At 43.9% G+C, this 16,041-nt stretch overlaps 1 protein-coding gene across 1 annotated transcript in view; it reads left to right on the forward strand.

Annotated features, from left to right (window-relative positions):
• The first annotated feature begins 442 nt into the window (after window positions 1-442).
• OTULINL (OTU deubiquitinase with linear linkage specificity like) overlaps window positions 443-16,041 on the forward strand; it is a 107,454-nt gene continuing 91,855 nt past the window's right edge. Inside the window, exon 1 of the mRNA XM_073569429.1 lies at window positions 443-747. Within this exon, the coding sequence (XP_073425530.1) occupies window positions 642-747 (106 nt within the window). The 5' untranslated portion in view covers window positions 443-641. The remainder of the gene's footprint in view (window positions 748-16,041) is intronic.

The following is a 16,041-nucleotide window of genomic DNA, read 5'->3' on the forward strand; positions in this document are numbered from 1 at the left end:
GGCGACTGAACCATCAGGGGTGCCACAGAGGCACAGCACCCGCTGTTGTCGGCGCTATTGAGTACGCAGCAGAAGCTGCAGAGTAAGGACTTCCTAATATAGCTCTTACGCAAATGCCGTGTATTTGTACCGTTATTATTGTACTGTTCCTTTAATACCGTTTAATTCTTTGGTCTCCCTGCCTGGAGTATTTCTCCTGTAAATAAATCCTGTTACCCTTGCTCTGTTGCCTGCGTCCCCTCACTGCATCCCGCGTTCCTGCTTGTTAACCCTAACATCTCCACACACTCAGTTCTGAGCAGCTATAGTCTGGATTTAACATGTCCTGAGATCCCTGCCAGGATCATGTGTGTGCAGCCGCTATCAGCAGAGTGCAGCTTCCTGCCAGAGAGCTGGGGCTTCACACTCTCACTAGCAAACAGTGGCCCTAATTAGGGGCGTCGCGCAGTCAGAGCCGCCCATCACCTCCATTGGCCGCCAAGCAAAACAAACGGAGGTAATGAGTGAAAACACAAGTACTAGGAAGTTCTCCCCTGCCCGTCCTGCTGCTGTGCTGAGGGGCGGCTGCGGCACCATTGCATCACTTCATCCTGATGTGCTGAAAACTTCTGGGCAGATTTAGCAATCGCGCCGACGGTGACATGGCGACGTCTGGTGAAGACGATCAGCACCGAGAGATGCCGCATCATCGCCGCCACCACACTGCAGCCCAGCACCACCACTCTCCTCCGCCGGGCACAGCCACAGGTGAGCAGAGGAGTCTCCCCCGAAATCACACGAGGAGCGCTGCGTCTTATCTGGAAATTGTATAAAAGCCCCGAGACAGACTCTGTATAGATGAGAGACAGACTCTGTATAGATGAGAGACAGACTCTGTATAGATGAGAGACAGACTCTGCATAGATGAGAGACAGACTCTGCATAGATGAGAGACAGACTGCATAGATGAGAGACAGACTCTGCATAGATGAGAGACAGACTCTGCATAGATGAGAGACAGACTCTGCATAGATGAGAGACAGACTGTGCATAGATGAGAGACAGACTGTGCATAGATGAGAGACAGACTGTGCATAGATGAGAGACAGACTGTGCATAGATGAGAGACAGACTGTGCATAGATGAGAGACAGACTGTGCATAGATGAGAGACAGACTGTGCATAGATGAGAGACAGACTGTGCATAGATGAGAGACAGACTGTGCATAGATGAGAGACAGACTGTGCATAGATGAGAGACAGACTGTGCATAAATGAGAGACAGACTGTGCGTAGATGAGAGTCAGACTGTGCGTAGATGAGAGACAGACTGTGCGTAGATGAGAGACAGACTGTGCGTAGATGAGAGACAGACTCTGCGTAGATGAGAGACAGACTCTGCGTAGATGAGAGACAGACTCTGCGTAGATGAGAGACAGACTCTGCGTAGATGAGAGACAGACTCTGCGTAGATGAGAGACAGACTCTGCGTAGATGAGAGACAGACTCTGCGTAGATGAGAGACAGACTCTGCGTAGATGAGAGACAGACTGTGCGTAGATGAGAGACAGACTCTGCGTAGATGAGAGACAGACTCTGCGTAGATGAGAGACAGACTTTGCGTAGATGAGAGACAGACTGTGCGTAGATGAGAGACAGACTGTGCGTAGATGAGAGACAGACTGTGCGTAGATGAGAGACAGACTGTGCGTAGATGAGAGACAGACTGTGCGTAGATGAGAGACAGACTGTGCGTAGATGAGAGACAGACTGTGCGTAGATGAGAGACAGACTGTGCGTAGATGAGAGACAGACTGTGCGTAGATGAGAGACAGACTGTGCGTAGATGAGAGACAGACTGTGCGTAGATGAGAGACAGACTTTGTATAGATGAGAGACAGACTGTGCATAGATGAGAGACAGACTGTGCATAGATGAGAGACAGACTGTGCATAGATGAGAGACAGACTGTGCATAGATGAGAGACAGACTGTGCATAGATGAGAGACAGACTGTGCATAGATGAGAGACAGACTGTGCATAGATGAGAGACAGACTGTGCATAGATGAGAGACAGACTGTGCATAGATGAGAGACAGACTGTGCATAGATGAGAGACAGACTGTGCATAGATGAGAGACAGACTTCATATATACAGCAGAGACAGACGTTGTGACGGATCGCACAGGGGAAGGGGGTGTTGATTTCACTCACCTCTAGGGGGGCAAGAGAAGGACCCAGCAGGGATCGGCTCTCTGTCGCCACCACTTGCCTTAGATCAGTCAAGGAACTGCACCGAGGGCAAATAGTCTCCAGAAAGGCTTCCCTTATAGGTATGCGTTATTGAGCGTGCTCCCAGTGAGGGGGGATATACATCTCCAGTCCAGGCTAAGGATATATATATAAACCTCCCGGCCGTCACTGTCAGAGCTCCTCACGAACACACTATGGTATGCTGCCACCAGTTCCTCGTTCGATATAAGCCCTGTCCGACAGCAGGCTTATATCAGCTCAGGAACCAACCCCAGGGTAGTGTATAATAATAACCAGCCGTTCGGGCGGACGTGGGGATTCGTGAATCGAGATAAAAGAACAGCCCAAGATTAATTTTATATTTAATCGCCGAAAGGCGCACTAGAAAGATACAGGTGTGTGTATAGAGTTGTGGCCAAAAGTATTGACACCCCTGCAATTCTGTCAGATAATACTCAGTTTCTTCCTGAAAATGATTGCAAACACAAATTCTTTGTTATTATTATCTTCATTTAATTTGTCTTAAATGAAAAAACACAAAAGAGAATGAAGCAAAAAGCAAAACATTGATCATTTCACACAAAACTCCAAAAATGGGCCAGACAAAAGTATTGGCACCTTTAGCCAAAATAACTGCGACCAACCGCTTCCGGTAACCATCAATGAGTTTATTACAATGCTCTGCTGGAATTTTAGACCATTCTTCTTTGGCAAACTGCTCCAGGTCCCTGATATTTGAAGGGTGCCTTCTCCACACTGCCATTTTTAGATCTCTCCACAGGTGTTCTATGGGATTCAGGTCTGGACTCATTGCTGGCCACCATAGAAGTCTCCAGTGCTTTCTCTCAAACCATTTTCTAGTGGTTTTTGAAGTGTGTTTTGGGTCATTGTCCTGCTGGAAGACCCATGACCTCTGAGGGAGACCCAGCTTTCTCACACTGGGCCCTACATTATGCTGCAAAATTTGTTGGTAGTCTTCTGACTTCATAATGCCATGCACATGGTCAAGCAGTCCCGTGCCAGAGGCAGCAAAGCAACCCCAAAACATCAGGGAACCTCCGCCATGTTTGACTGTAGGGACCGTGTTCTTTTCTTTGAATGCCTCTTTTTTTTCTCCTGTAAACTTTATGTTGATGCCTTTGCCTAAAAAGCTCTACTTTTGTCTCATCTGACCAGAGAACATTCTTCCAAAACGTTTTAGGCTTTTTAGGTAAGTTTTGGCAAACTCCAGCCTGGCTTTTTTATGTTTCGGGGTAAGAAGAGGGGTCTTCCTGGGTCTCCTACCATACAGTCCTTTTTCATTCAGACGCCGACGGATAGTACGGGTTGACACTGTTGTACCCTCGGACTGCAGGGCAGCTTGAACTTGTTTGGATGCTAGGCCTGTTTCACACATCCGTTTGTGTCCATCAGTCAAAATCCGCCGTTTTGCAAAAAAAAACGGATCCGCCATTTTTCTTGGCGGATCCGTTTTTTCCCATTGAGTTGCATTACCGGCGGATCTTGACGGATGGCCATCCGTTGGATCCGTTTTTTTGCGGATCCGCCAAAATTTTGACGTCCGCCGACATGCCCGAACGGACCATGCAACGTTTTTCTGGGCGGCCGGATCCGCACTTCTCACTGCGCATGCCCGAAAGACTTCACTCAGCCGCAAATTTAACCCTAAACTCTGTTCTGGCGGCTGAAAAATTCTCTTTCAATCTCTCCTTCCCTCTCCTTCCCTCGGCAGCGGTTCCTTTGACGGATCCGTTAAAATAACGGTCCGGTGCCAAACGTTGTGGTCAGTACAGGAACGGATCCGTTATCCGCCATTTTAGCGGATTTTGACTGAACAAAAAAACTGAATTGTGAAACAGGCCTAAGTTGAGGTTCTTTATCCAACATCTGCACAATCTTGCGTTGAAATCTGTTGTCAATTTTTCTTTTCCGTCCACATCTAGGGAGGTTAGCCACAGTGCCATGGGCTTTAAACTTCTTGATGACACTGCGCATGGTAGACACAGGAACATTCAGGTCTTTGGAGATTGCTCATGCTTCCTCACAATTTGGTTTCTCAAGTCCTCACACAGTTCTTTGGTCTTCTTTCTTTTCTCCATGCTCAATGTGGTACACACAAGGACACAGGACAGAGGTTGAGTCAACTTTAATCCATGTCAACTGGCTGCAAGTGTGATTTACTTATTGCCAACACCTGTTAGGTGCCACAGGTAAGTTACAGCTGCTGTTAATTACACAAATTAGAGAAGCATCACATGATTTTTCGAACAGTGCCAATACTTTTGTCCACCCTCTTTTTTATGTTTGGTGTGGAATTATATCCAATTTGGCTGTAGGACAATTCTTTTTGTGTTTTTTCACTTAAGACAAATTAAATGAAGATAATAATACCAAATAATTTGTGTTTGCAATCATTTTCCGGAAGAAATTGAGTATTATCTGACAGAATTGCAGGGGTGTTAATACTTTTGGCCGCTACTGTGTGTGTATATGTATGTATGTGTATATATATATATATATATTATACACACGCTGCTCAAAAAAATAAAGGGGACACTTAAACAACAGAATATAACTCCAAGTAAATCAAACTTCTGTGAAATCAAACTTTCCACTTAGGAAGCAACACTGATTGACAATCAATTTCACATGCTGTTGTGCAAATGGAATAGACAACAGATGGAAATTATTGGCAATTATGAAGACACCCTCAATAAAGGAGTGGTTCTGCAGGTGGTTACTACAGACCTCATCTCAGTTCCAATGCTTTCTGGCTGATGGTCACTTTTGAATGTTGGTTGTGCTTTCACACTCATGGTAGCATGAGATGAACTCTACAACCCACACAAGGCTCAGTTAGTGCAGCTCATCCAGAATGGCACATCAATGCGAGCTGTGGCAAGAAGGTTTGCTTTGTCTGTCAGCATAGTGTCCAGAGGCTGGAGGCGCTACCAGGAGACAGGACAGTACAACAGGAGATGTGGAGGGGGCCGTAGGACAACAGCCCAGCAGCAGGACTGATACCCCCGTTCCCAGCGAAGTTGCTGGTGAGATCTGCCTGTGTGGCAGCTCACTAGCGACCACTTAGCGATGTGCCAGCAATCCTGACCGCGTCATATCGCTGGTCGGGACCGCTGGTACATCGCTAAGTGTGACAGTACCTTAAGGGTTTGTTAGTAGGGAGGAGTTAGACTAGAGAAGGGCAGAGCATAGAGATAAAGTCAGGGAACAGAGCCCGGGCAGCCTTGCCCAGGACAAGGTGCAGGGAGCAGTAAAGACAATCTGCCAGCCGTGGGGATAAAGCTGCTGTGGCAGGAACGGGTTCCAGCTGAGGATCGTGCAGGCGAGGACCATCCCAGGAAGGATCTGGAGTCTATGACCGGGGCAGGAGTAGCTGATATGGCGTTCTTGGCACCTTTCCCTATTGGAACCGGACGAGGGGATGGTAGAGAGCTGGTGACACTGGAAGCACAGATGAGACAGAGATTGTCTAGAGATAAGGCAGGGATTGCCGGAAGAAGAGAGACAGAGCTGACAGGAAAGGTAGGGGTTGCCCGGAAGCCTAGGAAGGGAAAGCTGAGAAGATGTCACTATGAGAAACCTGTGCTGCAAGTGTGATGGATGCCTTGCTGTTTAGTAAAGTTCGACTGTTGGAAAAGAACTGTCTCTGAGATGTTTTGTGGAGCCGGGATGACAGAGCTTGAAAGGACTCTGACAGTAAATGTAAGTGTGATGCTACGCACACTGAATCTGCAGCAGAAGGGACATTGTGTTTTATCTGTGAGGCACCAGGGTGTGGGAACACTACAACCTGTTGCCATGACTACCACCCTGGCCGCCTTACATACAGCAGAGACCGACTCTGTATACAGCAGAGACAGGTACAAATATTTAAGTTTCTGGGTGTAATGTAAAAAAATGTGGGAAAGTTCTGTGTATGAAACCTTTTTCACGACACTGTAGACATACTGCAGGTCATTTCATGTCTATTTACATTTTTTTCCAAAAAAGTAACCATTTTTATTTTAGCTATATTTTTTTCCTGGTTTAGCTAGGCCCATCCTCCTTGATTTCTGCATCAGCTCTCTGGGGATGTTCAGCGGAGGTGTATGAAGGAATCAATGGTTTTCCCATAAAGCAATGAAAATCAATTAAAATGTATACATCTTAGAAATATTGAAAACAGACCGATATATGTTAAGTCTCTGATATAATAATTAATATTTTTTTAACTAGAAACATCAACTATGTTTATCGGTATATCAAAAAATAAAACTCAATACTATTTAAACTTGACAAAATGTAGTCACAAAATATTTTTGTAAGCATATCTAGTTGATTATAAAATTATCTAGTTGATTGGTACGTCTCCATTTACAGTTTTGTTTTTTTGTAATTCAGGCTTACACATCTAGTACAATGTACTGTAGAAATGTGAACATAGCCTTAGATACACAGCCCGTGACATATTTTATAATGAAAATTAGCACTGTGTGGCTTCCTCATAATGCACTGATCTTTGTATAAGTATAGCCCTTATCCATGCAATCATATGATTAACCAAATAGTGCCACCATACTGTACAATATAGCATACAATGAACTCGCTTCACCTATGTGACATTGGTGCAAGATATCAAATGTGAATTGATTTCATTGGCTGTTAACTCACAGGACCTGTCAGACGGCACCGCGACGAGCAGGAGATTCCGCTGTGCCCTCAGACAGGGAATAGCCGTTCACAGGCAGACACTGAGCACACGGTGCTCAGTGTCTACTGGATGACAGGCAGCCTGCCATCTTGATGTAGCTGAGCTAGACCCGTCATGGAGCAAATGGATTTAAAGCATCTCTGTGGAAAGGAGAGGAATATTGTTGTTTTTTTTTACCTCTTTTGCAGAGGCCGAGGACATCAAGGAAATGGGAGAGGTCATAAGTATGGTTTAATTAAGAATATTAAAGGAGTCTGTGTCTTTCTTTCAATTAAAGGACTTTTTTATGGGTGTCTGTGTTTTCTTACAATGTGACAATGGGGTTAGTAATGGGGGCGTCTTATTGATGCCTCTCTATTACTAACCTAGGGGCTTCATGTCACCTGACAATACAAAGGTGAAATCAACCCCCCAACTATCACCCCACTTGCCACAGCTACAGAGCAAGTGGGAAGAGCGAGGCTAAGTGTCAGAATTGGCACATCTTAGAGATATGCCTTTTCTGGGGTGGCTGATAGCTGAAGTTTTTAGCCTGGGGAGGGCCAGTATCCATGGCCCCTTCCTAGGTTATTAGTATCAGTCTGCAGCTGTCTGCATAGCCTTTGCTCGTTATTATAGTGGGACCCCATGTCATTTCTTTTGGAGGGGTCCCCCATTTTATTAGCCAGTGAAGGCTATGTAGACAGCTGTGAGCTGATATTAATAGCCTGGGAAGCTCCATGGGTATTATACCCTTCCCAGGCTATAAACATCGGCCTCCAGCCGTGGGCTTTCCCTCTGCTGGTTACGAAAATTGCACGGGAAACCACTTCATTTTTTTTCTGAAAAATAATCTTTTATTAAATATATGTACAGTAAGCTGCACACACTGTGCTAATTGTATTTGTCACAGACATCTGTATCTACCTATTCTTTATGTACTTACTGTATGTAATCCATCTATTCTATACTGTCGGCTCCTTCAGTGATTGTACAGTACATGGTACATGAATTGCCGGCTTTTCTTTATGTATCTAGACAATATAAATACATATGTGTGTGTGTAACTGACATCTATATATTTGTGTATATATCTATTCTATCCTATTCTAACCTGTCAGTGTGATGTTCCTGTACGTGGCACATGAATTGCCAGCTTTTCAAAGGACACTGGTGCTTAAAAATCGGACAGCACTCGCATGGTCCGAGTGCTGTGCAATGTTTGTTTTTTTTTTTTTTTTTCTCTCGCACCCATAGGCTTGCATTGGCGAGTCTTGGCCGAGTCTCGACAATCGCAGCATGCTGTGATTTTTGCACGCACGCTGAATATGGCTGATAAAATAAATGCTGCGAGAGCTGCCACATAGATTAACGCTGGGCTGAGTGCTATGCGATGTTTTCTCGCATAGCACTTTCCTGTATTCTATGGGAGTGTGATGCCAGCATTAGTGTTAGCATACAGCAAGAGTGCCCATACAGGCCTCAACTTGATAATAGTGCCCCTATTTTCTGATCAGTGGAAGTCTGACCTCTGGGTCCTCCACTGATCTTGAGAATAAAGTGTTGGCAAGGTTTGTTAAAGAAGCACTCATCTCATGAAAAATGTTATCGTCTTAATATATTAGTTATCGTATCATATTATATAGCACTGTGTACTTACAATTGCTCATTTGCCTTTCTACCCAGCTAATGCTTCTCTTTTCCATTAGATCTATGACATTACTTGATTAAAAACTGACTAGCTGAATCCTAAGCTCTATGTAGAAACAGGAGGTAAATTTTCCTTGTATGACTCATGATTCCCTGCAGAAGTCCCTGGAGAGGAGGAAGGAGCTGAGTCAGAAGTTGGAGAGGGGAATGATAAATGCAGGGAGAAGAGCCTTCCTGTTTGTATATAGAACAGATAAAACTGAATAATTAACTGGGTAGAAAGGCAGAATGAGCAATTGTAAGTACATAGTTCTGTATAATATGATGGTTGCAATTTATTAAGAGGATAAAAACATTGTTGGGAGTGCTTATTTAAGCAGCTATTCGCTACTGATAGGAGGACAACCTCTGCTATGCAGGGATTTATAGTAACAGGCCTCTACTAATAAAAGCAAGGGGCAGCACAGGTGCATGCTACTGATAAAATCAGCCACCCCACAACTACCAGATTATGGAGGGGTTGGCTGCCTAGTAGAAAACAATACACACTAATAAGGCTTGCATAGGACGCCGTTCACACAGATACTGTAAGTAAGATGCAGTATGTCTGGTTCAAACCCTATTAATGACACCCATAGTTTTATCAGGCGGACTGTCCAGCACTATAATATGCAACATAAAGTGACAGATGCCATATTAAACCAAGCCAACAGAAAGAGGCCTAGCTGCATCCTGCAAAGCGATATTGATAAAAAGTGCAAAAAATTAATGCATATGATAAATACATTAAATGAGGTATTGGTTAATATTTTGGCCAAAATAGATAAGCTCGCAACCCACTTCACGGGTCCTCATACTTGTGAGTCCTAACACTAATATCAAAAACTGCTAACATACAAAAATTCAGTTGCTGCATCCTGCTAGTAGTGCATTTGTTCATCATGCAGGGTTTTGGAAAGGCCATATGTATTACCCACTTAAAGATGTTTAAGATACTATTGTATACACATATATTTTAGATGATTCCATCCAATAACGAAGCAGATCACGTGAAATTCAGCATAGCGAGTGAGTCCAATTATATGTAAATACACAAATAAGGTTATTCTAAGATGCAAATTTATTTTAGCTAATGTTTTACTTACAATTTTTCTGATTTTGCAGTAATAAAATGTTTCTCACCAGTTGTAGTTGTATCTCCTGAATGTAAGGAATCTTGATGGTTGTGATAAGACTTAAAATGTGTAAACACATTGAAAATAAATGATACCATGAGGGAATAAGCCTGCTGACTTGGCTGAGATTCAGAGAACACAATCACTAAAATATGAGAAATGCATAACTCATCAGGTACATATTCCTACTAATTTCCAGAGTGTACTATTTACCACCCATTACAAATATGACATTGAGAGATGCCACAACACCGTCCTCATTTATATGAGAGCTGAAACCCTGCAGCAACGACCACGATCGGTGTTTTCACCGATCCCAGGCGTTTAACCCCTGTGATGCTGTCAATAGTGACAGTGACATTGCAGGGCAAGGCAGAGGGAGGTAGCTCCCTTTGTGCTCCCATTGGCATGATGCGATTGCAATCACATTGTGTCGATGGTCTCCATGGTGACCCCGGCCAAAAGATGAACATGCCTCCTCCCTGCTTGTGAGACGCTGATTTAATGCTCTGAAATGCAGAAGCTTTGCAGAGCATTAGATCTGTGATCAAGCAGGGAAAGTTGATATCCCATCCTGGGACAATGTAAAAAAAAAAATCATAAGATAAAACTTTTTCTCCACTCATGGTTAGTGGTTGGGTGAATCCATTATTGTCAAACTACTGGGTTTTCTCGTTTTAAATCATAATGACACCCCAAAAACATCCAACTGATCCTGATAAAAAATTTACACACCCTGGTGATTTTGGCCTGCTAACATGCACAGAAGTTGACACACATGGGTTTGAATGGCTACTAAAGGTAACATCCTCACCTGTGACCTGTTTGCTTGTAATCAGTGTGTGCATAAAAGCTGAGTGAGTTTCTGGGATCCAGACAGACTCTTGCATCTTTCATCCAGCCACTTAATTTTCTGGGTTGTGAGTCATGGGGAAAGCAAAAGAATTGTCAATGAATCTACGGGAAAAGGTAGCTGAACTGTATTAAACAGGAAAGGGATACAAAAAGTTATCCAAGGAATTGATAATGCCAGTCAGCAGCGTTCAAACTGTGATTAGGCAGACCGACAAAAATTTCATCCACAATTGCCAAGAAAATTGTTCGGGATGCAAAGAAAAATCCACAAATAACATCAGCTGAAATACTGGACTTTCCAAAAACTAGCGGTGTGTGTTATGATTGGGTCACCGAGGAGGAGAGCAAGCCCAAGCTAAGCCACAGAAAACCAGAGATGTTGGTAACTAAGCATATTGCAGACCCCTGATCCTATCCACACAACTAGCAGTAGCCGTGGAGCGTGCCTACGATGATCCTAGACGCCTCGGCACACCCGGAGAACTAACTAAGCCTAAAGCAGGAAAGGTGAAATCTAAACTGCCCCGGAGCAGACCCCAAAGGAAGAGAGAGCCCCCAAACATATATTGTCGGTGAGACAAGATGAAAGCACAAACACAGGTAGCAAAATAGACTGAGCAAACACTGACTAGACAGGACAGGAAAGACACTGTCTGCAATCACGCAAAAAACCCCAACATGTCTGATGCAAAAATTACTGACGTTGCCCGACTTCGCCCACTATATCAGCACTCTAGTATATTCTGAAAGCAGAGTAAAAAGAGGCCAATCTAATAAGGGACAAAAACAAACTGGCACAAGCAGTAACATATGGAAGGTGATTCAGCACAGCCCCAGCCGGAGCTGGCTGACCCACACAAAACTGAAATAGACAAAACCAGATCAAATGTGAACAGAATAGCAAAAGAACACTTAGCTGAGCATGCAGGGACTGAGCTGGAAACTAAGACTTCAGGAGGCAGGAACAAATCACCAGCAGGGATAGAGGGAGTCGGCTGTCTTAAATCCAGTCTGAAACCCCAAATCTCCAATCGTCGTCCTCATTATCAGGTGGCAAGCCTCTCCATTACCTCCAGTAACCACCAGAGGGAGCCCAGAAAGAGAACTCGCAACCCCTCTGTCAATTTGGCCAGCTCCACTACCTTCAGTAGTAACCAGAGTTAGGCCAGAAAGCGAATTCACAACAGTACCCCCCATTGAGGAGGGGTCACCGAACCCTCATCCACGCCACCAGGATGGGCCCGGTGAAAAGCAAGAACCAATCTATCGGCATGAATGTCAGAAGCAGAGACCCAAGAATTATCCTCCTGGCCATAACCCTTCCATTTGATCAAGTACTGGAGTCTCCGTCTAGCCAAACGAGAATCCAATATTTTCTCTACCTCATATTCCACATTGCCTTTAACCAATACAGGGTCAGGAGGCGCTGCCATAGGAACTACTGGCTCCACAAACCTCTTCAACAGAGATTTATGAAACACGTTATGGATCTTAAACGTAACTGGAAGAGCCAATCGAAAACAAACAGGATTAAGAATCTCCAAAATCTTATAAGGTCCAATGACTCTTGGCTTGAACTTTGGAGACGCAACCTTCATAGGAATATTCTGTGACGACAACCAGGGCTGTGGAGTCGGAGTCGTGGAGTCGGAGTCGGTGCTCATTTTGGTGGAGTCGGAGTCGGAGTTGGAGTCGGTATAAAATGGACCGACTCCGACTCCTAAAATATATAATAAATTGGGTACAGTAGTTCAATGCAGAATGTGCTGAATATTTTTTCATAGGAATTTGGGAAAGTTATGAAATGTCCTATAAATGACTGTTCTATTCCTGATCTAAGGCTACATTCACACACAGCGTTTTTCCTGTGTTTTTTGAGGATACGTTTTTCAGCTGCAAAAGCAGATCATCTTTTTAAAAAACTGCATCACCTGAAAGGTTTTTGAGCTAATAGATAATGTTTTCAATAGCAAAAGCAGATTAGAAATCTGCTCTATCTATCCATATCTGTCTATCCATATCGTATCTGTACCAAAAAGAATGAAAACGGGGTAGTACACCAATATATATTCTGTTCTATCTAAATATCTTGATTATTGGATCATAAAAATGATTAAATGTCTGAGGTTCACATTGTACTACAATAAATTTTTCACTTAAATATAAGCAATATGTGTCGGAGTCGTGGAGTCGGAGTTGGAGTCGGAGTCGGTGTAAGGGAAATTGAGGAGTCGGAGTCGGAGTCGGAGTCGCAGGTTTGGCTTACCGACTCCACAGCCCTGACGACAACCAAACCATATCGCCCACTAAACTGGGGACCAATGGTCCTATGCCGGTTGGAAAACCGCTGGGCTTTTTCCTGAGAGAGTGACAACTTATCCACCACTTGGTCCCAAATCTGCTGCATTCTCTTTACCACAGTGTCCACACTTGGGCAGGTCGAAGATTCCACTTGCCCTGAAGAAAATCAAGGATGAAACCCAAAGTTACAGAAAAAGGGCGACATCAAAGTGGCAGAACTAGCTCTATTGTTCAGCGCGAATTTGGCCAAGGGCAAAAGTGAAACCCAATCATACTGATCAGCAGATATAAAACATCTCAAATAGGACTCCAAAGTCTGGTTTGTTCTCTCAGTCTGCCCATTGGTCTGAGGATGAAATATATATATTACACATTTATATATTATATATACACATATAAATTATATATAATATAATTAGATATATGTATAATTTTTTATATATATTCAAAGAAGCTTTATTGGCAGGACTAAATACACACTAGTGTAGCCAAAGCAAGTGTACAAAAGGGGATAGGGACTGTAGGGTTGTTGGGTAGGGGCTGTAGGAGAGGTGGATCCACGATGGAGCTATAGAAGTCCATGGCATAGGGAAGGTGGATGGGGGGCATGGGGCAGATCCAGGGTGGGGGCCATAGAAGTCCATGGCATATCATAGTTCTGTTTCTCGCAGTCTATGGCATGCGCGCACATACAGTCATGTTAAAGTTTGGGCACCCCTATTAATGTTAACCTTTTTTCTTTATAACAATTTTGGTTTTTGCAACAGCTATTTCAGTTTCATATATCTAATAACTGATGGACTCAGTTATATTTCTGGATTCAAATGAGGTTTATTGTGCTAACAGAAAATGTGCAATCTGCATTTAAACAAAATTTGACCGGTGCAAAAGTATAGGCACCCTTATCATTTTCTTGATTTGAACACTCCTAACTACTTTTTACTGACTTCCTGAAGCACTAAATTGGTTTTGTAACCTCATTGAGCTTTGAACTTCATAGCCAGGTGTATCAAATCATGAGAAAAGGTATTTAAGGTGGCCACTTGCAAGTAGTTCTCCTATGAAGAGTGGCATCATGGGCTCCTCAAAACAACTCTCAAATGATCTGAAAACAAAGATTATTCAATATAGCTTTTCAGGGGAAGGATACAAAAAGTTGTCTCAGAGATTTAACCTGTCAGTTTCCACTGTGAGGAACATAGTAAGGAAATGGAAGAACAAAGGTACAGTTCATGTTAAGCCCAGAAGTGGCAGGCCAAGAAAAATATCAGAAAGGCAGAGAAGAAGAATGGTGAGAACAGTCAAGGACAATCCACAGACCACCTCCAAAGACCTGCCGCATCATCTTGCTGCAGGTGGTGTCACTGTGCATCGGTCAACACTACAGCACACTTTGCACAAGGAGAAGCTGTATGGGAGAGTGATGCGAAACAAGCCGTTTCTGCAAGCACGCCACAAACAGAGTCGCCTGAGGTATGCAAAAGCACGTTTGGACAAGCCAGTTACATTTTGAAAGAAGGTCCTGTGGACTGATGAAACAAAGATTTTGTTTGGTCATACAAAAAGGCGTTATGCATGGAGGCTAAAAAACACAGCATTTCAAGAAAAACACTTGCTACCCACAGTAAAATTTGGTGGAGGTTCCATCATGCTTTTGGGCTGTGTGGCCAATGCCAGCACCGGGAATCTTGTTAAAATTGATGGTCACATGGATTCAACTCAGTATCAGCAGATTCTTGACAATAATGTGCAAGAATCAGTGACGAAGTTGAAGTTACGCAGGGGATGGATATTTCAGCAAGACAATGATCCAAAACACCGCTCCAAATCTACTCAGGCATTCATGCAGAGGAACAATTACAATGTTCTGGAATGGCCATCCTAGTCCCCAGACCTGAATATCATTGAACATCTGTGGGATGATTTGAAGAGGGCTGTCCATGCTCGGCGACCATCAAACTTAAATGAACTGGAATTGTTTTGTAAACAGGAATGGTCACAAATGCCTTCATCCAGGATCCAGGAACTCATTAATAGCTACAGGACACGACTAGAGGCTGTTATTGTTGCAAAAGGAAGATCTACGAAATATTAATGTCACTTTTATGTTGAGGTGCCCATACTTTTGCACCGGTCAAATTTTGTTTAAATGCAGATTGCACATTTTTTGTTAGTACAATAAACCTCATTTGAATCCAGAAATATAACTGAGTCCATCAGTTATTAGATATATGAAACTGAAATAGCTGTTGCAAAAACCAAAATTGTTATAAAGAAAAAAGGTTAACATTAATAGGGGTGCCCAAACTTTTACATATGACTGTATTGCGCTGCTATCTCTACTGCTCTCTCTTCTTCCCCAAGAAGGATATATGTTTTCTCTTCCTCCTTCATGGTGATGAAATCCGGGAAGAGATGTGAGAGTCTCCTGAAGTGAGGGTCCCTCACTGCTGAGTATTTGGGGCAGTGAAGCAGGAAGTGGGTCTCGTCCTCCAGGGCCTCCTGGTCACAGTGTTGGCACAGTCTTTCCTCCCTGGGCTTGTAGCTCTACCTGTGTCGGCCGGATTCGATGGCCAGACTGGGCACTGAGTCTATACCGGCTCAGGATCTTGCGGTCTCTGGGGTACGGGAGTTTCTCCAGATATTGGGCCAGTCTGTAGGCTCCGGTACATGGTCAGTTTCTGTGAGCTGATGATGTCGTTCTTCCAGTCACTTGCGTACCTCTCCTGGCCTTCGTCTACCATCTTCCTGATTCCGGCTTTTGTCAGGTTGCTGTGATTGGTGTTCTGGTCAGGTTGGGTTTGGGTGAGCTGTTCCGAGGCTCCTGGTTTTTCTGTTTCACCTACATGTGTCAGGGCTTTATGGTGATGGGAGCTTGTATTGCTCCTACGTAGGTGAGGCCGGAATGACAGTGCCCTCTTTAGAACCGTTAGGTGTAGAGGGAATCTGCCCAGCTTGGCCCGGCAAGCACTGTTGGAGGTGCTCCAATGGACTTGGAGAAGGTGCTTGCAGAATTCTAGGTGGAATATTTCTGTTGGGCTGGAATCCCACCTTGACCAGTCTGGGTAGGTGTGAGGACCCCAGACTTCGCTGCCATACAGGAGGATTGGGGCGATGATAGAGTCGAAGATTTTTAAC

Source organism: Dendrobates tinctorius, unplaced genomic scaffold (assembly GCF_039654945.1).
Source record: "Dendrobates tinctorius isolate UK_male_01 unplaced genomic scaffold, ASM3965494v1 ptg000025l, whole genome shotgun sequence".
Lineage (NCBI taxonomy): Eukaryota > Metazoa > Chordata > Amphibia > Anura > Dendrobatidae > Dendrobates > Dendrobates tinctorius.